Below are 22,500 nucleotides of genomic sequence, written 5' to 3'. Positions count from 1 at the left end.
AATTCTTGAACATAAGAGCTGTTCAGCAGTGGAAAACTCTGCCTCGGAGTGTGGTGGAAGTTCCTTCCTTGGAAGCTTTTAAACAGAAGCTGGATGGCCATCTGTCAGTGGTGTTTTGATTGTGCTTTCCCTGCATGGCAGGAAGTTGAACTTGATGGTCCATGTGGTTTCTTCTAATTCTATGATTCTCCTATTTTATGAAGTAGTAACTACTTTGTCATGCAGCAGCCTGATTAGCCTGGAAGGTGCCTTATGCCACATGGCACAACATTTTCCATGGAAATGTATTTTAAGGCCATTTAAGTTGCCTTTCAGAGCACATAATCAATATAAGGCAGCTTTCAAGACCATAAAATAAAATTTACAGGTATCTTCTCTTGGTAATGGTATTTTTCCTTTGGTGGAAAAGATACAGAAGGCATTATTATTATGGGGTTCATAATGGCATGTGATTGGTCATTATAGGAATTGGATACTTTCTAAGTGGATATTCCAGTACAATGCTGCAGGTGTCTTCTATGTGATCTTATCAACAATAAATACAGACTGATGCTGTTTGCAGAATTTCTGCATCCCAAGAAGCTTTGCTTTCATTTCAAAATACAAAGTCAAATAGTAGCACCGAATAGAAAGGAAAACAAAAACATTAAATGTAATGATATGCTGAAGTGTAGCAAGAAGAGTCTAGAAACATGTCTTTAAAAGATTATTAACTGAGCTGACTTGAAAAATGTTGGATCTGATTTTGAGATGGAAGTAGAAGTCATATGTGATTTCTAAGGTTGCACCGGGAATTAGTGCAGCTGGATATAACTTTATTTGCCAAAGCTCAATACACTGGAATCATGGGACTTGTTGTTTTACAAGTTCTTGAGCCTTCTCTGCCTAAATTTCCTGGTGCCTGAATTCCAGAGCATTGATCCATAGCAGTTAAGGTGGTGTTCTGAGTTCCACAGAATTCTTCAGGGTCCTGTGTTAAGTATTGCTGTTCTTGTCTTTCCTACCACCAGTATCTCTGCTACTCATTTCTATTATAACCAGTTCTCTGACAGTTCTTGTAAATGCTTGTGTACAGCATTTTGAAAGCAGAATGGGTTTAAAGTGTGCTTGCAATTGCCCCTGGTCTCTCTTTGTCTCTGAATCACACAACTGGGGTTTAAATGATATAATATGCAGAATTTTCTGTATCTCTAGGCAAAAGTTTTGGCAATAACCCCACTCACCCTCTGAATGAGTTTGATCTCAACTTGATAAAAGATGGGCATAGGATTTGGTATCCATTTGGACTTCTTGGTCTTTTCTGTGGTTCATTTATGCTTTGTTATAGCCTAAATTTTGTGTTTTCCTTCAACAGAGTTCATGTATTAGTTTTTCCTACTGGAAAGAGACTGTTTCTATACTGCTCAGTCCAGACCGGACATCACCTTGTGCCATAGTTAGCTACATTGACGAGGCATATATGGACATTGACAGAGAATTCACTGAGGAGTGATTCTTCAGCTTCTGGCTTCCAGTGGACTGTGCTTCAGAAGGAATCTTGCAGACAGACTGATTTTTCAGGGATATGCTACATGCACAAGCTTTGGGGCTATGGAATGTCACCATGTTGAGTTTGTTTTCCACCCCTCCCCGGCTCCGTTTGGAAGAGCAAGACGTCACAAACTTCCCCAGCAACATATTCAGGGACACTCACGTGCTGCAAGAAACTTTGCAAAAAAAAGCCCAGCCTTTCCCTGCTCATTGAGGCTAGAACTCCACGAGTCTGAGAGATGGGATCCTTGAAGTGTGCAGTGGTTAGCTGTGGCTTTTCCTTCCAATTGCCAGAATAAGATGTTACAAGCAACTTTCTGGGCAATTCAGACAAGTCGGTTTTATGGTATGGTACATACCAAATGCACACCAGCCACATCTCGGCCGTCCTTGAAAGGTTTTTTCTCATGGGTTTCTTTTTCCCTTCGGATGGGATTTTGAGCTGCTTGTTTGTAGGTTTTGGTTTAAAATTCATGATGAAAGTGGCTGTCTGAGCCTCAGCATACTACTTCCAGACTGTTTGCTTCCTACAAAACTGTGTTTGAACACCTTTTTCTGTGCTGTGGTACTGCGAACAGAAGTACCTATTTGTGTCTGATGGAACCACCCCCCCCCCACCCCCCCGGTTAATTTTACAGTGTTGTCTAAAGCAGGCATACATTGTGGTGATGGATTTAATCTGAAAGCCTAGTTTTAACTAGGTACTAATAAATTAAAACTTACTCAACATTTTTAAAATGCTGCAGCCTGACCATTTTTGTCAGTAAAGAACCAATAGAGCTTGAAACCCTCCTTCCAAAATCTTACTTTAACGGAAGAGTCATGCTTAACCTCAGTCTGGGAACCTGATGCCATAGCCTCCAATGACTAAATTATTCTGATGTATGTCTTTTATGTTCCTGAGGTATAATAGCTACTGGAAGGTTCCATTCTTTTTCTATCGACACCTGTATGAGATGCTGCATGTTGTATTTTATAAGAGATGAGGTACTCGGCAAAACTGGAGCTTGCTCTTGTAGCCGCCAGCATTTAAACAAGGCACTGATTTTTGAAATCAGAAACTTTCTGGAATGAACATTTCATTGCAATACTGTGCTAAAGCACTTTATAGGGTTTATGAAGCATTATCAATCCTATCTTCTCATTTTGAATTACTCTGATCGTCCCTTAATTGTGTACATATATAGTTCTGAAGCAATTTACATACCACAAAATATGGCCCTGCAAAGCCTTGTGTTTGAACGTTAAGTCTTTGTGGTATTTTTATTCTGACACAAAGCTTTTCCCTAAAGAAAAAATTCAATGGCAGGATCCGCTTAGTTACGTCAGCAATTTTCAGTCATCCACATGAAACTGGCAATGGCTGGAACTGAGTGCTATTTTGCCTCATCTTTGTTCTTCCAATGTTTTATTTATGGTATAGCTATTGGAAAGAAGTGCTATTGTTCTTACCCAAATACTGTCTTCATTACCACAGTATTTACCGAGAGGAAAAACTAAATATTCTCACCTCCAAGATAAATTATATATTACTATTCTATCACACAGGCCTAGTTGCTCTTTGGTTTAAAGAGTCCAACTGGTTGTTGATTCATTGATACAACAAGGCAGCACTTTATTAAAGACTAAAATCCACGTCTTATCCATTTTTGGATTTTTTGAACAGTACATTGGAATCCTGGGGGCTAATCATGTATCTGCAACTGATGCTTGGACAAAATCTCAATGATAAATTTATGTTTTTACTATACAGCTTAACCACGTGCATCAGAAAAGGAATTAATCTGGACATCTTTGAATTAATAGTAATTATTACAACTAAACAGCACTGCCATAAGTTTGCAAACTAAAAACCTCATTTTCATTGGTATATATTTCTTTGCCATTCAATGGTCAGGCTGCTTTTGTTCTCAATACATTTGGCTTGTGTGAGACTGACCTCACTAGTGAAAATTCCTCACCTGCTCCTAGGACATCTTTGGAGTTTTAGCCATCATGGTCTTTATTTCCAAATTACTGACATAAGCAATTCCAAAGGATGGAACTGATTTTTTTTTTACTCAGTTTGCATTCCTTGCTTTCTAATTCTTATGCGGGAACCTGTGCCCCTGAGATTTCTTGCCACGGCTTCTCCTGTGGAACCTTCTCTGCAGATGTTTAGAGACTACAGCGATGGGCTTGGATACAATGCTAACTGGTCCAAGGTTTGTAGCAATGGTTGATACTTATCTGTTACTAAACAAAAAAGAAAGAGGTCACTAATGGCTGTGTGTTGGTGTTACCTTGGATTTGAAATCATTAAAGTAACATAATTGATGTGTGACAAAAAGGTGGACTCCACCAGTCCAGAAAATATTCCTGGAATTTTTAATGTTTATGCTGCCCAGATTAATGCTGATTTACTAACAGCACATAAATGTATTAAATGGAACCTATTAAAAGAACTTTATTTTAAAAAATATACCCTGAAACATGTTTTTTTTACTTTTGTCAGCAGTGTACATGGTGAGCTTTGTACAGAGGATGTCGGCTGGTTAAGTGGTGGTGTGTTTCTGATGTAAGGCAACCATATCACATCATTTTCTTGGCAATATTTGTTCAGAGGGGGTTTGCCTTTGCTTTTCTCGGACATTAAGAGTGTGACTTGCCCAAGATTACATACTGAGTTTCCAAACCCTGTTTTCAAAGTGCCCTAGTTCAATGCTCAATCCAGTATACTATGCTTGCTCTTGGGCTTAGGTATTAGAGGTTCAAAATAATCAGGTAAACTTTTCAGGCCCCTTGGTGATATGTGTTGATGTAAGCACTAGTTACACGAGTATAGGGAATTTTAAGTTTGGAGCAGTGCAGAATGAACTATCAAATAACTATTTCAACAGTGCCCTCCTCTAACAACTTGTAAAATGAAGACTCAGCTTCACTGACCTCAGCCATGGATCAGCAATGGAAGTACCCCCAGAGGCCTTCCAGCTGTCCTTGAGCACTCGGGGACTAAGCAGCCCCTACAAACAGAGGCTGCTCTTTCTTCAAGTGTGCAGTGGCAACTGGACCATGTCTGGGCACACCCCTGCAGCCAATTATTGGCCAAGGAGTTAAAGTTGCACTGTGGAGGGAGTTCATCTGAGGAAAAAGCCTGAGGTGTCTCCTAGATAATGGCCACACCAACTATGCTGGTGGAGAACTATATTCTGCCATGTGGATCTTTGCTATGAAATACAGCTCACCTTTCCCCCACTGCTCTAATATTTAAGAAAGCTACCTGTGTATATGTGAATGGGAGCATGTACCTGTCCTCTTAGAAAAAACCAAGGCCTTTAAAATAGCAGAGGTATTTTTTAAAAAAAAAATCATTGTGAGAAAAGTATTTCAATTGCCTCTAGTACTTAAAATGAATCCAAGCCAGTAGACTTTCATGAATGCTAGATTTATTTACTACTAGAATTGCAATGGCTGTTGCAGCCATTTACATCTATACAGTGGCAGACATGACGGTCGTAGAGGTTGTGCTGTAGCTTCTTACTCTTCATGCTATAAATGGGGGGAAATCAAAATTGATTAGTAAATACACGGACTTCCTAAAATCCCTTTTTCCCTGTGGAAATACTTGCACAATGTGTTGTCACAGATGCAGCCCCCCAAGAATTGCCCAAGGGGATGCAACCCTTAATGAAATTCTCCACCAATTAAAGAAGTACAGCCCTTACCTTCAGAGTCACAACATCTCTCGTGCGAACCCGTAGCTTGTTGACTTGTGTCTCTGCAATATCGGCTCTCTCTTCTGCATCATCCAGCTCATGTTGTACCTTACGGTATTTCACCAGGTTGGAGTTGGCTTGTTGCTCCTAAGTATAGAAAGATGGAATTTCATGTAAATGGAGAGAGAGTTCGTAGTACTCCCTGTTGAGTGTCATGGTTGGAGAAACCAATCGTAGCATGTGAAAAGAAGATGGTGAAAATAGTGATGCCCCAGACTAGAAATGGGTTGTAGAGCAACCAGGAAGGTTTACTTAACCAAATGAGTCTACTGAATACTGCAGAAGTAGCTCACTATTCTGTTTATATTGCCAAATAGTTATTTTGGGACTATGGATCCTGGCTGGAATAATTATGATAGCAGACATAAAGATTATTAATGGTTTCCCTAGGGTCTGGGGGGGGGGGGGGACAATGAATAAAGAAGGGCCGTTTCTGCGGCCCTTGCAGGAATGCCTTTACTTACAGCCTCCTCAAACTGGCGCTTGTAGCTCTTGACTTTGCTCTGCAATTTGTCAATCAGCTCCTGCATCCGTGCCAGGTTCTTCCTGTCCTCTTCAGTCTGGAAAAAATGGTTTCTATATGAGCTGGCTCAACAACTGCCGGTGTATACTTTGCATACTGTAGTTTAAACCTTTCTGATCTGACATATTCTCTTACATGTCAGCTTTCATATAGTATATTGGGAGGATATCTATTAGATAATGTTATAGGCTGTAAAATGCTAGTTCTGAATATAAATTTTTCATCAAAAACTGCTTTCAAAGTTTTCTTTTTTGCACAACACCCTCTCTTGGGACTCCTTTTTGGTAAAGTTGGCTTTTCATAGTTATGGGGATAAATAAATGGACTGAAGATCCTGAGGTTTGTACCTGGTAAGTCAGCTCTTTGATCCTGCGCTCATATTTCCGAATTCCCTTCTGAGTGTCCGCATTTTTCTTCTGTTCTACATCCAACTCACCCTCCAGTTCTCTCACCTAGAAAGAGTAAATTGTAATTAAGGTTTCATGCCATCTGCCTGCTTGGCTCAGAACTGTGACACGGGACAGGATAGTGAGGACTTCAGGGCATGTTGGTGTAACCCACCACATCACACATTGTGTAATTGCCTTCTAGAGCCTTGCAGTAGATATTCCGTGTATCCTAAAACCTGGGTGACATAGTTCCCTTTCCCCCCAGAAAAGTGGCTTCCACAGCTACTGCCCAGAGTCAGACTTATTTGTGCCATAACCTAAGCTGATCTTTAGTCAACTCCTGTTGAATAAGGCCAGGCTCTCAGGCAATGAGATGGCTTAGTTTAAAATTTTGTTAGTTTTTTACATCAATATGAGAGTCAGAACCCTCACATTCTAGGGATATTAAACTCAATGCCAGATGGTAGGCCTAGATGCAGAATCCACAAAAACCAAGCTGTGATGATACGTCCTTGGCAAACAAAATATCAAACATCAGAACTCAAGATTGGATGACTACTAGAGATTTAAGAGAAGTCTGCTGAAGGTTTGGCTCAAAGGAACATTTGTGTAATGGTTAATATAGCTCCAAAGACACCAGGAAGAGAATGCTATAAGGCAAATGATGTAGTCAGTAGTTTTAAGATCAGTTTTTCTATTGATCTCTCCTACATGTAGGCTTGATTACAGCACTTACCCTAGCCTCTAGCTTCTGGATCTGCTTCTTGCCTCCTTTGAGGGCAATCTGTTCAGCCTCATCCAGTCGCATCTGTAGATCCTTGATGGTTTGTTCCATATTCTTCTTCATCCGTTCCAGGTGAGCGCTCGTGTCCTGCTCCTTTTTCAGTTCCTCTGCCATCATGGCTGCCTGATGGGATAAAGGGAAATGGACTATGCATCATTGTTTAACCATGCAAAGAGTTGTGTGCCAGTGTGATTTACACTTACCTAACCACATGAGAAATGAGTCCACTCAATTTGCTGCAGAGCTGTGCTTTAGATTCAACTATGTATCTAACCAATTCAACTATCCATTTATCCAACAAAGCCTTGTCAACCACCACAATGATACTGAGCCCCTACTTTCCTATCTGTTTTGGTTCTGTGTCTCACTGGGTTCTTCACACACAAGGTAGTTTTAGCAATCATCTATTCCTATAGATATTAGTGCTTCATAAGCTATTATTGCAGATCTCTTGCCTGTCTTATCTTGCTGCCTCAGGGGTCTAGGAGTAAATATTTTGGTAAGCCAAGAATTGGATCATGTCACTCCAGATATTATTCATTTGCATTCCCCACCAACTCTAACCTGGATAACCAACGGTAGGGAACACTGAACAATATCTGGAAGGCCATGTAATTTCTCCCTTACCAATGCCTGTTTTTCTCCTTATGGTATTTACATGACTTGCTAATTGCTAAGCCTGAAATCTTTTCTATCCATTTGGGCAGCAAAATACGATGTCCTGGCAGCAAGAGTAACAGAGGAGCAGTGCCAACCCTGCCCAGTCATTACAAAAAGGGAAGTGGGGTAATCCAGTGAACATGTGAAAGTGAAACCTCATGCTCTCTCATAATAAAGCTGATCTATTTCAAGAATTTCTCATTAATCCCAAAGTTAGAACAGGAGTGCAGAACTTTTTAGTGCAGAGGAAACCGCCTCCCCCATCTCCATCTGGGAAATTGTGCTTGCAAAAGTTACTGGGGAGACCTAAAACTTCCAAAATTCCCCAGGCAGCATGGCTATTATCAGTGGTCATGTTGGCTCGAAGACTTTTCAGTCATTTCCCCTCCCTGCAGGAATGCCATTTTTAAATTTTTCACACAAATACACTCCAGGCGCCTTACATCAGTAATGGCCTTCTTGGCTTTTTCTTCTGCATTCCGACACTCCTGAACCGCCTCCTCCACCTCTGTGCTCAGCTGAGAAATGTCTGCTTCCATCTTCTTCTTCTGGTTAATCAGGCCTGTGTTCTGGAAAAGAAAAGAAACCAGAGAGATATAACTCACAAGGGCACAAGAAGCTGATTTGACCATCTAACCAAGTATTTTCTTTGTATACGGATGGTAAAGAAGTCTTTTACTATCTCAGACAGAGATAGATGTTTTCCAACATTCTTAACCTGAGATATTCTATATACAGTGAAGTGCCTTATTACTGAGCTAGTGTTCAAAGACGTGCATTCATCTATTTTAGCACAAACAAAGAAACAAAGGAATCCAGCAGCACTTGAGACTAACTGGAAATAATAAATTTCTAGCATAGGTTTTTCTGGATAAAATCTACTTCAAAAGATGCATGGACCGTATTCATAAAACTATTTCTTCCCAGTAAATCTCAGAGATACTACTGGATTCTTTTATTTATGTGTTTTGATTGCTCAGCTGTTATCCTTCCAGAGTGATGGAACAGAGGTGGGAAGAGTCTAGGGGACGTGGTGCTGCAATCACAGAAAGCAAAAAAGAGATGCAAAAACGGTGTGCCCACACATACACAAACCAATCACAAGTGCTCTTCTGTGCAATCTATAGAGTTGCTTACTGATTTCAGTGCAACAAAACACAACAGGCTACTCCATGTTGCCTGGTATTTACCATTCATCTCTGCTGGTTTATCCTCATTGAGATCCAGGATGGCTTTAGAAATAATACTGTGATTTGGAGAGACCAAATAATATTGATAATAGCAACATAACAAAATCATATGTTTTGATTCCAACTCAGTTATTCCAGAAATACTATTTCTTGAGGTTTTGCAGATACAACTACATTACAATATACAGAGGTGCACGCACATAAAAAGAGCCTTGAATGGCAGTGCCTAGAATCCCCAAGGTACAATGGCTATGGAGAGTTACAGTCCAAAAAGTAATTTTCAAAGCTTGATTTATGAAGTTTGAATTAAAAGGCCAGGACATGGTTTCTTTACATACTTGTGAATTAAAGTCCATTTGAAATGGCAGTTGTACTAGTTTTGACGTAGCTGTTTGTCCTTACATAAAGGAGAGACAAATCAATACTGTACTTTCTGTGTTTATCAGGGATCAACGTAAACACTCCATTTCAGTGTATGATTCAATCTTCATCGGACTAATTTATTTATTTATTTTATTTTATTTTATTTTATTTATTTTATTTATTTTATTTATTTTATTTATTTATTTAGAGTTTTTATACCACAGTCTTCTCACCTCCAAGGAGGGACTCAGGCCGGCTAACAACATAAGATACAATGCAATAAGAAAAACATTATAGATCATCAATATAAAAATACATTAAAATACAATAAAAACAATTCATACAATTCATACAAATTACAGCAAAAATCAGTTCGTCCAAAAGAATCACAAATTCACAAATTCATCGCCATTCGCCAGAAAGGTCAGCAGTTATTGATTCAGTCATTATTCTGCAAATGCAGTATCCCAAAGCCATGTTTTTACCAGCTTTCTAAAGCTAAGATGCTATCCCTCATGTAAAATCACCATCTTCCCTCTCACCTGGGAGTGCAACAAATTGACTCTCTCCGTGGCCTCCAGGAGCTCCTGCTCAGCCAGCTTCCTTCCGCGCTCAGCCTGTTCCAGCGCTGCACGCAGTTCCTCCACCTCAGCCATCAACAAGTTGTTGCGCCTTTCCAGAGCAGCTGCCTGTTCCTTCAGGTCATCATTATAGCGCAAGGTATCATCCAATTCTATCTGCAAGTCCTGTCACCCACAAGACAAGAAGAGCATGAAACAGAAGTAAGATGCCTACTGTCTTATGACAGGCCATAAAGAAATTTGGGCAAGATCTTGGGAAAGTCACTTCTTTGGAAAAATAGCTCCCAGCCCCCTAAAGCAACGTTTTCAGTCTCTGCCTTCAAGGATCCTCAGACAACAGACTTAAGCAAGGGCAGTGCCCCATGTCCTTTACAGATGGTCAAGCGCAACCTTTTCTTAAAACCAAATACTGTACATTTGGCACTTTGTATTTGCAGATTTGCCTTGTGCAGCTCTGGTTATTCTTGTATCTGACTAATGTGGTCCCTAGGTCCTACAGTGCGACTCCATGGTTAACCTCTGCCAGACATTGAACAGGCAGTTGTGCTTGAAGACCTAGAGGTTCCTAGAGAGAACATCTCTAGGAATTACTAGATGCTCCAGCATAACTATTACAGTCTATTATTATTATTATTATTATTATTATTATTATTATTATTATTATTACTCTGCTTTATCTCCCCCGAAGGGGACTCAAACTACCAGCTATAGAATTGCACTGAAGAACCTATTATTATTATTATTATTATTACCTCACTTTTTCTCCCCACAAGGAGACTTAAAGCAACCTAGAGATGCCTAGAGAAATGTTCTTACAATATGTTTTTTAAACTGGCTGTTTTTCCACTTTTGCTGAGGTCCTGTGCCCCTAATCCCAGTGAATACGGAAGTCTGACTGTAGTAAAGGAGATAGTCGCCATGAAGAATGTCAGTAAGACAATAGAGCACCATCAGATCCAGCAAGAGCATTTGCCCATCTCAATAGAAGGCTAAACTGACCTTCATTTGGGCCTGGAGCTGCCGCACCAGTTTCTGAGACTCAGCAGCCTGGCGATTTGCATGGCTCAACTGGATCTCCATCTCATTCAGGTCTCCCTCCATCTTCTTCCGCAACCTAATGGCCTCGTTTCTGGCCTTGGCTTCTGCATCCAGAGAGGCCTGCATGGAGTCCATGGCTCTCTGGTGGTTACGCCTGTAAACATAAAAGCGGCAATTTACTCAAAAATGTGGCAATGGCAGGCAATAATCTTGATACTATATTTTCAATTGTGTTTCCAAAAGGGAGAATTCACTCTATGTCTGATCCAAAAGCCTCAGAAGACCCAACACATTTAACATGGCTGGCTTTGTATAGTAACCTGACCATATTCATACCTCAAGTTCTCAAACTCTTCATCTTTTTCAGCCAGTTTCCTATCAACGTCTGCTTTAATTTGGGACAATTCCAACTGGATGCGCAGAGTCTTGCTCTCCTCGTGCTCCAGGGCTCCCTAAAGGCAACAGACAGGTGATTGCTAGAAGCTTCATTTTTGTCAATTGGGTTTGTTTGGAACATGATTTGAAGGTTACTCTATGTGCCCTCAAGTTGCCTGGTGACCTACAGCAACCTCATGAATGTCTTAGGGTTTTCTTAGACAAAGAATACGTAGATATGGTTTTGCCAGTTTCTTCCTCTGAGATATAGCCTACAGCACCTGGCATTCCTTGGCAGTCTCACATACAAGTACTAACCAGGACTGGCTTAACTTCCAAGATCATACAGGATCCGGGGCCTTTAATGCACTGACTAATCAAAAATGCATTTGTGATGTCTTGTGTTTAGGAGGTAGTATTTCAAGCGCAGTCCTGAAATCCACTTTTCTGATCACTAGATGTCACCGTAAGTCCAGTTAGATGATCTGCTTTCACTCTCATTGTTTTCATCTATTAGTTGACAATCAGAGGAATCAACAAAAATAAACTATGAATGTAGATCGGCAGATGTAAGGAAAAATTTAAAAAAGCATAACTGAAGATTCATGCTTACAAAAACATTGATGCTGAACACTGTAGCTCTTCCATCCACTGCTCTTCACATCTTTCACATACATGATGTCACACAGTACATTTTCTCATGTATGTACACATATACATTAATCTCTCAACAGGACTGGCTCAACCATTAGGCAAGAATGAGACTGACCACTTCCAACCACTGATTTCATTGCATGATATTTCATCTCTTCTCTTCTAAGTGTAGCAAATAGCTGCCTAATTTGCTTTAACCACATTTTTACTGTGGGAAAAAGCTTCATATGGGACTTTTTATCTGTATGTCAAGATTTGTATGTCAAGATTGGCCCAACTCTAATTGAGCGGTAGAGTCATAAGCCACAATTCACTCTTATCCTTCAAATTTTGCTCCTGTTCACCCTCAGTGGCCTCCTCTTTGACTGGGATGCCATTTGGATCCCCTTTCACATTGTTCCCTGCCTACACCTTAGTGATCTCCTTCCTCTCCTCACCTCAGCCTCCTCCAGGGCAGCCTGGATGTCATTCTTCTCACTCTCCAGGCCTTTCTTCAGCTTCTCCAGCTCATGAATGGTTTTACCACTCATGCCAATCTGATCAGTCAGGTCAGTAATTTCCTCTAGTTAGGAAGAGACAAAGACAAAATGACAAACTTATTTTGAACGTGCATACACATTTTAGTTGTACTGTTTAACTGGTTCTGCTTTGTCTAGTGATGAGGAAGGCAAAAGGTGGAATCCAAAGTTATCCTCTCACCCTTGAATGCCATATTTTTATCAATTTATCTCTTCCATCTTGCACCCTTCAGTTCTAAAAACTTCCTAGTAGAAGGAAGGTAGAAAGAAGGAAAAAGAGAAGGAGCACCCGTACCCTGTAACCCAATTCCCACATTTATATGATGCAGTCACAGGACACACAGAGCCTGGAAAAGGTACTTTGGGGACTAGAAATCCCAGAATCAAGTTGGCAGGTGTTTCTGGGAATTTATCTAGCTAGCTACTGATAGTTCTGATTATGTTACCTTGCAAGTTCTTGTTTTCCCGTTTGAGAGTCTCTAGATTCTCCAGTGACTCCTCATAGGCATTCTTGAGCTTGAATAGTTCTGTGCTTAGGCTTCGGGACTCCTTTTGAGAAGACTCCAGCTCTGACTGTGTCTCCTCATATTTCTGCTTCCACTCAGAAATGATCCTGTCAAAATTGCGCTGTTTTTTGTCCAAGGCAGCAGCGGCTGAATTAGCTCTCTCCAAGTCAATTGAGAGGTCCTCAATCTCCGTTTGCAAACGGTGCTTGGTCTTCTCCAAAGAGGAGCACTTGGCATGTGCTGATTCCACAGCTTCCTCTGCCTCTTGCAGACGGATGGCCAGCTTCTTCCTACAAATGATGTTAGTTAGCAAGGGAAGTAGCAACATACATAACAAAAGACCCCAGAAACACAGCTAAGACTACACATCTCTTCAAATACTTCTCACTATTATGATGGAAAAGCAATTTTTAAAAAAACCAAAAGTGACCAAATGAAAGTGAAATTAGAGGAAACAACCACAAGATATGATATACTCCTCTTTTCCCACAATGCTTTTTTACAACATATCCTTTACACAACATTTCCCATTTTCTGTGATATTCCATTACCAAGAAGCCTTCAAATATCAGCATAAGAAAGGATTTCACATGGCTGTCCATTGTAGGGGCTAAGATTGTCAGGGGAGACCTTGCTCTTGGTACCACACCCCTCGCAAGTGCGACTGGTGAGGGTGAGAGACAGGGCCTTCTCAGTGGTGGCCCCTTGTCTACAGAACCCCCTCCCCAGTGAAATTAGATCAGCCCCCTCCCGTCTGGCCTTCAAAACTAAAACTAAAACTTGACTTTGTGATCAGGCCTTTGGTCAGAAATTGGAGCAGTGCAATAAGAGATAAATTAACATTGATGACTCAGACTGGCCTTGAATTATGACCTAGATTATGTGATTTTAAATTGCTGTTTTAATATACTGTTTTTAACTAGTTGTTTTTAATGTTTTAATGTTTTGTTTATTTACCAATAATATGTGTATATTCAGCATCTAGTTGTTGGCTTTGTAAGGCCGCCATGAATCCCCTTCGGGGTCAAGAAGGGTGGGATATAAGTGCAATAAAGAAACAAACAAACAAACAAACTTACTTGGCTTCCTCTAGCTCTTCCGTCCTCTGGATGGCATCTGTCTCATACTTGGTCCTCCACTGGGCCACTTCAGCATTGGCTTTGGATAAAGACCGCTGGAGTTCCCCTTTCGCTTCTACCTCTTCTTCGTACTGCTCCCGCAGAAGGTCACAGTCATGACGAGATGCTTGCAAAGCATGAGCCAATGCATTTTTGGACTGGACGGTTGAAAAATATATGGATTAGAATGATAATAATCATTTACTTGTGTTCATTCATTAAGAATGAAAGCTTATTCCACTCACTGCCAAATAAGGCAGGTATCATCTACATCATCACAGATAGATTCTAAAAATGGTTTTTCACAGGAACAGGGACAGTAATTTCTGCCGGTAAAAGTGTCTGTCCACCTTTGTGGCTGCAGATCAAAGCCAAGGAAAAATAATTGAGAAACTTGTTACCAAAAGAACTTGCTGAAGCTCTAGTCTGCAAAGTAGACTATCCTTATGGACACTTGAAAAGAAAGTTGGTTAGATGCATCTGTCCAAGAAGCATTCTGTGACTTCAAAACAGATTTGTCAATGACTGAAAGAGTTACTCATTTCTTCAAGTTTGGACAAGTTACTTTTCTGTAGTACCAATCCTAGAATCCCTGCATCAGCAGATCCATGAAAAAGCTTCCCCCTAGCTATGATAGAGATTCTGGGAGTGGTAGTCCAGAATAGTAGTTTGCCCAAGATCTCCAGTTTCCAGACATGGATCACCCAGTTTAAAACAACCATATTGCTTTAAACTCTATTAGTTTACATTGTCGTATAAGTCATTCGTGCAGTCATGTTGGCCACATGACCTTGGAGGTGGCTACAGACAACAGCAGCTCTTTGGTTTAGAAATGGAGATGAGCACCAACCCCCAGAGTCGGACACAACTAGACAGTGTCAGGAGAAAACCTTTACATTTACCTATAAGTCATCCAGGCCTTTACCAAATACATTCAGCCCCTTCCTTGATCAACTCCTTTTAAATGTATTCTGAAGCTTGGCTTGGCCACTCAATCAATATGGAAACAATGTGTGGTTAAATATAATACGTAGTTTAGTCTATTAGTAAAATACAAACTACAACAACTGCAAGCCGTGTCATTTTCTCAGGAAGCCCTTCTAAAGGTGTATACAAAAAAATCTATCGTCATTTCACTGTTAGGGTGAAAGTGGTCTGAATATTCTTGGAACACCTCTCTATAGTATACTGCATATATTAAAGAATTTGGCTTGGTTACTAAACAATAGTATCAGGCTGAGCCCAAATGAGCCTTTGGAGAGAACAAATCCATTTCCTTCTACAAGCACTTTTTTTTACTGAAGATTGTAACCCCAACCATATAAATACTCACTTTGGTCTCTTCTTCTAGCTGTCTCTTGAGTTCTTCAATTGTCTGTGTGAAGGAAGTCTTGCCTCGACTCAGCTGGTTTATAAGCGACTCCTTCTCTTCAAGCAGCCGGCTCAGCTCTCCTAATTGTGTTTAAACAAACCAAAGGTCTCAAAGAAATCGTTCACTGGGAAACTCATGTTTTTATACTACTTTGGCATCTAAATAATCATATGCCAGCTTTCAAAATATATCTTCATGACACTACAACTCCAGATCATTTCAGCACAGAAAGTATCTCACGTCACCATCGAGCTGATACAGTGCAGATACTGGCCTCATCTACACTGCCATATAAAATCCAGATAATCTGCTTTGAACTGGATTATATGGCAGTGTGGATACAACCTCTGGCACCTGCTGGTGGTATATCCAGAGCTGAGGTGACCAACTTCATTGTACCGTACTTAAGAGCTATGAAGTACAGCCCAATACATTTTACTTTTATTAATGCCTTTGTTTTGCTTTTAATTTGTAGGGTTGAAAATATGTTGTTAGCTTCTTGGATCATATTTTTGGGTCAAAGTCTGGATATAAATGAATTAATTAAATAAATAAATGCAATTCATAGTCTTAGTTTCCCTTTTTCTGTTACTTTAATAGGGATGGGTAGCTTATGTTTACTTTGCACTATGAAAGAGTAGAGGAGACAAAATAGTTCATTTTTTATGAATGCTGATTATTTATTCTTCTTTTATATAGAGGAGGCCGTCTCCTCTTCCTAAGTTGGCAAGTTACACTTTCACTATACTTCAGGACCTTCTAGCTCTGTTCGGAAAGAATAATGCATTTAAAAGTTTGTAATTTTGTTGTGATCAAACTGCGCCTTTTCAATGTCAAACATGATATGCCTAGGCTGAGCTGAGTACATAATAATGTAACTGTAAAGGGTGGGAATATTGTGCGGGGCTTTCTTAATTTTCTGAAAATGTCTCTTTTTTAATGAAAATAATGTAAAACACAGATTTTTAATCTATAAGCTTCACATTTTCACATCTCCGCACCTGCTCACTCCATCTAGACATTTTGCAGGTGTTAACCTGATATACTACAGTTAAAGCTTGCCACAAATCATTGGTTACTATTTGAACAGAATATTGGCCTGGTTATTCACAGGCAACTGTGGCCGTATTTCTGGACACAATAGCTTATCAAACATAAGATATATAATGCACAATCATTATGCCACAAACCTGTTTTACTGTACTAATCCCTCCTTGTAGAGTTCCAATGTGCAATCAATTAAAGCAAAGTGGATTGAGCTTAGTCTTCTATCAGCTACTTTTAGGCTCAGCAAAACAATTGGAGCAACGTACCACTTTCAGTCTGCAGCCTCCCACGCTGGGTGCTGACTTCAGCCAGCTGGCGTTGGAGCTCATCCACCTTTGATTTGGCTTCACTCAGCTGATCCTCATATGTTCGGCAGAGTTTTTCAGCATTTGCCTACAAGAGCAATGAAACTTTGTCAATGCAACAACCCATTTCATGACTAGGGCTAAGTTAAGTCCTCCAACCATCTGCTGTGCTGCTTCATATTTAGATCTAAGAAATACATTCAGACTGAGGTGCACAACTAGGAATGTTTTAACTGCCTTCCTCACTCACCCAGTGAAAAAAATGATTCTACAACAAATGCACATCAGTGGTGGCCCTCGTCAAGGAAGTTAGGCAACATCTAGCACAGTGGTTCTCAACCCGTGAGTTCCCAGATGTTTTGGCCTTCAACCCCCAGAAATCCTAACAGCTAGTAAACTGGCTGAGATTTTTAGAAGTTGTAGGCCAAAACACCTGGGGACCCACCAGTTAAGAACCACTGATCTAGAGAATTTGCACTGGAAATTATGAAACTGTTCTTTTGATCACCTATCTTAGAAGCATGTGATGAAATTCCAAGTTATTATATTACTTTGTTTATGTAAAAGGTGTCAAATTACGCCAGACCTGGATCCTGCACATTGTGTAATGCATACCAGTGAAAAATAAAATAATAAAAAGTTGTGCATATTGATATAGCTTTACAGCACTGATTCTCATTGTACCAGTCAGGATAGGAGGGAAAAGTTAGGCAGATCGGAATCCTTATTAGAAATCCTATTATATTTTTCACAAATTATCTGTGCTTTTACCCTCTGCATATACTTGTAACCAATGAAGGCACAATTGTTGTTCTGTGCCTTCAAAGTAATTTCTGAACTATGCAGATCTGTCACGGGGTTTCTTGTCATAGTGAGAGTGAAAGAGTGATTTGCTAAGTGAAACAACTGTGGCGCAAAAATACTACATCAGCTGGTAACATCCATGAGGCACTTTGTCTTTCTCTGTCATTCTGGTTTAGAGTGATAGCACTTTAACTGGATCCAGGAAAAAAACTAGATGTGTTTGTGCATGAAGTATACCACTCTGCATATGTAAAGTTCCTAATTGTGTCTGGGGGCTCCCATATCAGTGGGGCCCCTTTCCACATAGTTGAATAAAATCTCACATTATCTGCTTGGAACTGGAATATTTGGCAGTGTGGACTCAAATAACCCAGTTCAAAGCAGATATTGTGGGATTTTCTGCCTTGATATTCCAGGTTATATGACTGTGTGGAAGGAACCTAGGATAGTGAATCTTGTACAGATTGTGTTACAGGTATAAAAGGAATTATACCAATTGCTGAGCTATATGTTTTCGTAATTGGATCTGCATTTTAAATAGCTCCTTAAAGGCTAGCTAAAGCCAGGAATGGAGTCACCACCATCTTCCTCTCCTTTCAACATCCTGGTACAAATTGCAAAACTCAACCATTCACCTTATTCTTGGTGAGGTAGTCAATGTTGGAAGACAGATCATCCACTTCCATCTTCAGCTCACTCTTCTCCTTCTCCAGCTTCTGTTTGACACGCTGCAGGTTGTCAATCTGTTCCCCCAGTTCAGCCACAGAGTCCGCATGCTTTTTGCGCAGGGCGGCAGCAGTTGATTCGTGCTGCAGCGTGGCCTCTTCCAGATCCCGCCGCAGCTTTAAGAACTCTGCTTCCCGCTTCTTATTCAGTTCTATCTGACAAGCTGTGGCACCACCCGCCTCCTCCAGCCGTTCGCTCAGTTCCTCCAACTCATGGGCCACCTCTGCCCGCTGCTTCTCCACCTTGGCTCTTGCAGCTCGTTCTGCTTCAAGCTCCTCTTCCAGTTCTTCAATACGGGCCTGCAAAGGATGACAGGAATTATTAGTTAACCCTGATCTGAATAAAAATGGGCAACCTCTTGATTCTGTCTGGGGCATAGGAATAGAAACAGGACATCTTCAGCTATTCCAATATGGGTCTCAGTCTTCCTCAAACTGTTTCTATCTGAACTTCCACTTAGTATGTGGACTGTCTCTATATCACATCGCCAAAAAATCTATATCACAGTTGCCCTGCACTTTGAACCATTCTGTTTCAAAATACAAAAGGTATACTTAGAGCAAGGCAAATGTTTCCTAGTTGAACTAGTTGAACATTGATTGCATAACTGGCCTCATTGTATTGCATTATTTGACCTTTCTTTAAGGCAGCTCCAGGAGGGAAAGCACTTTGCTTGACCCTTCAACAAACAAAGTGACTTTCAAACCTGCTGAAGATCTTTGCTAAGCATTTCTATTGTGTCTCAGCATGAAAAGGATGCAGACGATTGCAAAGATCACAAAAGTCATGTTCATACAATACACAGCTAGAGGCAGTGTTATAGGTACCAAAAATGAGGACATTGCCTCCCATAAGAATTCTGCTCTGTCAAATCACTTTTTCTTCAGTCCAAAAATTTCTGTTATTTTAGAGCATTTGAAACTGAAAATAGCTCCCACCTTGAAGTCATGTTTGATGTGTTTACCTTCCCTTGAGTACTCTTCTGCCCATTTTCTTTGGACAACTAAAAGCTATTTCTAAATACCCAACTTGAAGTTTTAAGTTGCTGCAATGATAGAAATTTGGGGATTGAAGGAAAATTTCATTCAGGGGTGCTCCCCTAGTACCTAAACCTCTGGCCAGAAGTATATGAGATCCTAAGACAATGCCATTCTCCAGAATGTACTTCCTTCTGAGAGTTTCCATGTACTGAAGGAATTCATCATTTTCGAGCCAGAATTCCAAACAATGGTTTCTCATGGAATAGTCCATAAAGCTTTACCTGCAGTTCTTTAATTTTCTTCTGCAGCTGAGTTGCAAGGATTTGCTCATCTTCAATCCTTGAATTTAACTGATTCATTTCAAAGTCTTTCCTATGAAAGAAAATACAAAGCACTTGTGTTCAGAATGATCAAGACTGAAATTCACAGGATTCTCTATATTTTTACACTGTGAGGAAATAAGGAATTCACCCTGGTACAGGTTATTTTCTTGGTGAACATATAGTATAGTCTTGTTGCTTAGTAAATTGAGTAACATAATAGTCACTGAATTGAAAGGTCTCATGAGAAGGCAAATTCACCACTTACTATTATTTTCCTTTCTGGAGAACAAAGTTCTGACTGAGTCCCATGTTGCTTTCCAATGTGACTCCTTCTCTTACCCTTTTTTCATGTCTCCCATCTGCCTCTGTAACTGAAAGTTCTATTTGGACATGGGAAAATCTTAAGGTAAGAGGGGTATATCCTAAGGCAGCCATTACCAACCCAAATAAATCTACTTCAAGCATGCAACTCCTTCTATCCCAAACCATTGATTCTACTGGCCGAGGTTGATGGAAGTTGTGAACTAAAAGAGAACTCCATCTTAGCCTTTCAAAAGCAGGGGAAGGAGAACCTTTGGTTTTCAGCAGGTCTTTGAGGGCTGCTGAACACTTCTATTTGTTTCTATTTTTCTATGGGGGGTGGCATTTCTGGCAAACCAAAGGCAGGAATCCCCCCCCCCCCCCATGTCTCACCTTTGGTTTCAACAAACAATATCCAATTGTGCCTCCTATATGTCATCTCTGCTATTAGGATTTTATTAACTTGATTTGATGTTTATCACAAACTGCAATATTTACTTTTTGAGTTTCTCCTCTAGTTGTTGCTTGTCATTCTCCAGATCCATCACAGACTCTTGAGTCAGCTTCAAGTCACCTTCTAGCTTGCGCTTTGCCCTTTCCAAATCCATTCGTATCTTCTTCTCTTGCTCTAAGGCACTTTCAAGCTGAATAATGGACAGAGAAAGATTTTTTTTAATCCACATGACATGTTTTGCTCATCCCATTCCACTTGCTTCTCCCTTCCATTCATATTGTATTCTGCTCCAGAAGTCAACCTTCTTAAATGGATGCCCTCTTTTTTTATCCTCCACAAATGCACAAATGTTTTGTTTGTGCAAATATCAGCATTCATCACTATAGGTCCCGCTGGCTAAGATCTGCAGTTCAACTACACCTGCAAGTTGCATGTTTCCCATTCCTGGCTTACCAAAACACCTACCCCTGACATGTTTTTTAATGACAAAAACATTTCTAAACAAAGCATTTCAAAGAACCCATCAAATAACTATTGTTTAAGCCACCAATGTTGATAATTGTACTAATACAGCATTGCTAATTCCACTCTTGCATCCACCTGCTCTCTAGCAAGGGTCTATCAAAAACGTTTTCACTGGTAGTCCTCCTACCAGATGTTTTGTACTTAATTTCCCATAATCCTAGACAATTTGACATTCTGACTACAGCAAGAGTATAGCAAAAAATGTCTAGGGTACATCTTTTCCTACTTTTAGTTGTAGATCACTATATACCGGTATAAAGTGGATTAAGCAAATTATTCTGTCAGCACAGGACTCTACACTGCCATTACAGAATTTTAAATACATCCACTCACATCATCCACTTGCTGCTCCAGCTTGACTTTAGCTTTGGTCAGAGTATTGACTTTGTCCTCTTCTGCCTGAAGGTCATCCAGAGCTTGCTGGTGGGCTTCCTGCAGTGCCTTCTTTTCCTTGGTCAGCTTAGCAATGACCTCATCCAAAGCAGCCATTTCTTCAATCAGGTTTTTAACCTAGGATAATATGGCAAGCTTGTTTAAATTGTTATATAGATGATATGATGTAGTGGACACAAGTGAGCCTTTTGCATATCATAGTGATAATAATGCCAGTCACAAAAGATAGAAACATTCAATATTAAAATCTCAATAAATGAGAAAGGAAAAAACAGAAAACAATACTGTCTTGCTGATCCATATTTCCCAAATGTTCTATTCATGTTAAAGAGAACTGAAGATGCTGGTTTCTCTCTTTGTAATGGGATTTAATTCTTCTGGGGTTTTTTTTTAATGAAGTAGCCATTATTTCTTAGAAAACACTCTATTTGCTGCTGTTTCTTACAAGTGAATGTAACAAGCAACTTTAATTGGTGCAGACTGGTGGAAATGGGATGCATATACATGGAGTGGAATTTATCTTTCCAATCAGCAGAATGATCTCACTAAAACAGCTTCTCCACTTGCAAGTGTAGTTTTACCTTGTTTTCTGTGGCATGCTTTTCCTTTTCCACCTTGGCCAAAGTGATTTCCAAGTCATCAATGTCCTTCTTTAGCTCAGCACATTCATCCTCCAGCTTTCGCTTCTTAGAGGTCAGGTCTGAGTTCATCTCTTCCTCGTCCTCGAGACGCTCCATTAGTTCTTTCACCTTAGCTTCCAGCTGGATCTTGGTTTTGATCAGGAGATCACAGCGCTCTTCAGCATCTGCTAAGTTGTCTTGTTCCTGCAAAGCATGTCCAACACCAGGATTTGACCATGAAATTCAATCATCTGATACATTTCTAAAATGTATACATATAATTAAGGTAAAGGTAGTCCCCTGACATTAAGTCGAGTCATGTCTGACTCTGGGGTGTGGTGCTCATCTCCATTTCTAAGCCGAAGAGCCAGCGTTGTCCGTAGAAACCTCCAAGGTCATATGGCCGGCATGACTGCATGGAGCGCCGTTACCTTCCCGCCGGAGCGGTACCTATTGATCTACTCACATTTGCTTGTTTTCGAACTGCTAGGTTGACAGAAGCTAGGGCTGACAGCGGAAGCTCACGCCGCTCCCCGGAATCAAACCTACGACCTTTCGATCAACAAGCTCAGCAGCTCAGCAGCTCAGTGCTTTAACCCACTGCGCCACCGGGGGCTCCCATAGATATAATTAGATATGTAAATAATAGATTTTGTTCTCACAAGCA

At 40.3% G+C, this 22,500-nt stretch overlaps 2 protein-coding genes across 2 annotated transcripts in view; one reads left to right on the top strand and one right to left on the bottom strand.

The window, feature by feature from the left end:
• Window positions 1-3,991, top strand: part of TRPC4AP (transient receptor potential cation channel subfamily C member 4 associated protein) — a 31,095-nt gene extending 27,104 nt beyond the window's left edge. Inside the window, exon 19 of the mRNA XM_060772365.2 lies at window positions 1,355-3,991. Coding sequence (XP_060628348.2) covers window positions 1,355-1,492 — 138 coding nt within the window. The 3' untranslated portion in view covers window positions 1,493-3,991. The remainder of the gene's footprint in view (window positions 1-1,354) is intronic.
• A 942-nt stretch (window positions 3,992-4,933) lies between these two features.
• MYH7B (myosin heavy chain 7B) overlaps window positions 4,934-22,500 on the bottom strand; it is a 55,542-nt gene continuing 37,975 nt past the window's right edge. Inside the window, exons 25-43 of the mRNA XM_060772364.2 lie at window positions 21,795-22,037; window positions 21,154-21,330; window positions 20,340-20,485; window positions 19,500-19,590; window positions 18,148-18,537; window positions 16,670-16,796; window positions 15,318-15,436; window positions 13,946-14,142; window positions 12,807-13,156; window positions 12,280-12,404; window positions 11,150-11,265; window positions 10,775-10,967; window positions 9,737-9,940; window positions 8,085-8,210; window positions 6,934-7,104; window positions 6,156-6,260; window positions 5,750-5,845; window positions 5,235-5,372; window positions 4,934-5,058 (exon numbers count right to left, since the gene is read on the bottom strand). Coding sequence (XP_060628347.2) covers window positions 5,047-5,058; window positions 5,235-5,372; window positions 5,750-5,845; window positions 6,156-6,260; window positions 6,934-7,104; window positions 8,085-8,210; window positions 9,737-9,940; window positions 10,775-10,967; window positions 11,150-11,265; window positions 12,280-12,404; window positions 12,807-13,156; window positions 13,946-14,142; window positions 15,318-15,436; window positions 16,670-16,796; window positions 18,148-18,537; window positions 19,500-19,590; window positions 20,340-20,485; window positions 21,154-21,330; window positions 21,795-22,037 — 3,126 coding nt within the window. The 3' untranslated portion in view covers window positions 4,934-5,046. The remainder of the gene's footprint in view (window positions 5,059-5,234; window positions 5,373-5,749; window positions 5,846-6,155; window positions 6,261-6,933; window positions 7,105-8,084; window positions 8,211-9,736; window positions 9,941-10,774; window positions 10,968-11,149; window positions 11,266-12,279; window positions 12,405-12,806; window positions 13,157-13,945; window positions 14,143-15,317; window positions 15,437-16,669; window positions 16,797-18,147; window positions 18,538-19,499; window positions 19,591-20,339; window positions 20,486-21,153; window positions 21,331-21,794; window positions 22,038-22,500) is intronic.

The sequence above is a fragment of the Anolis sagrei genome, chromosome 4 (assembly GCF_037176765.1).
Source record: "Anolis sagrei isolate rAnoSag1 chromosome 4, rAnoSag1.mat, whole genome shotgun sequence".
Lineage (NCBI taxonomy): Eukaryota > Metazoa > Chordata > Lepidosauria > Squamata > Dactyloidae > Anolis > Anolis sagrei.
The sequence above is the reverse complement of the archived record's forward strand: the minus strand, read 5'-3'. Positions and strand labels throughout refer to the sequence as shown.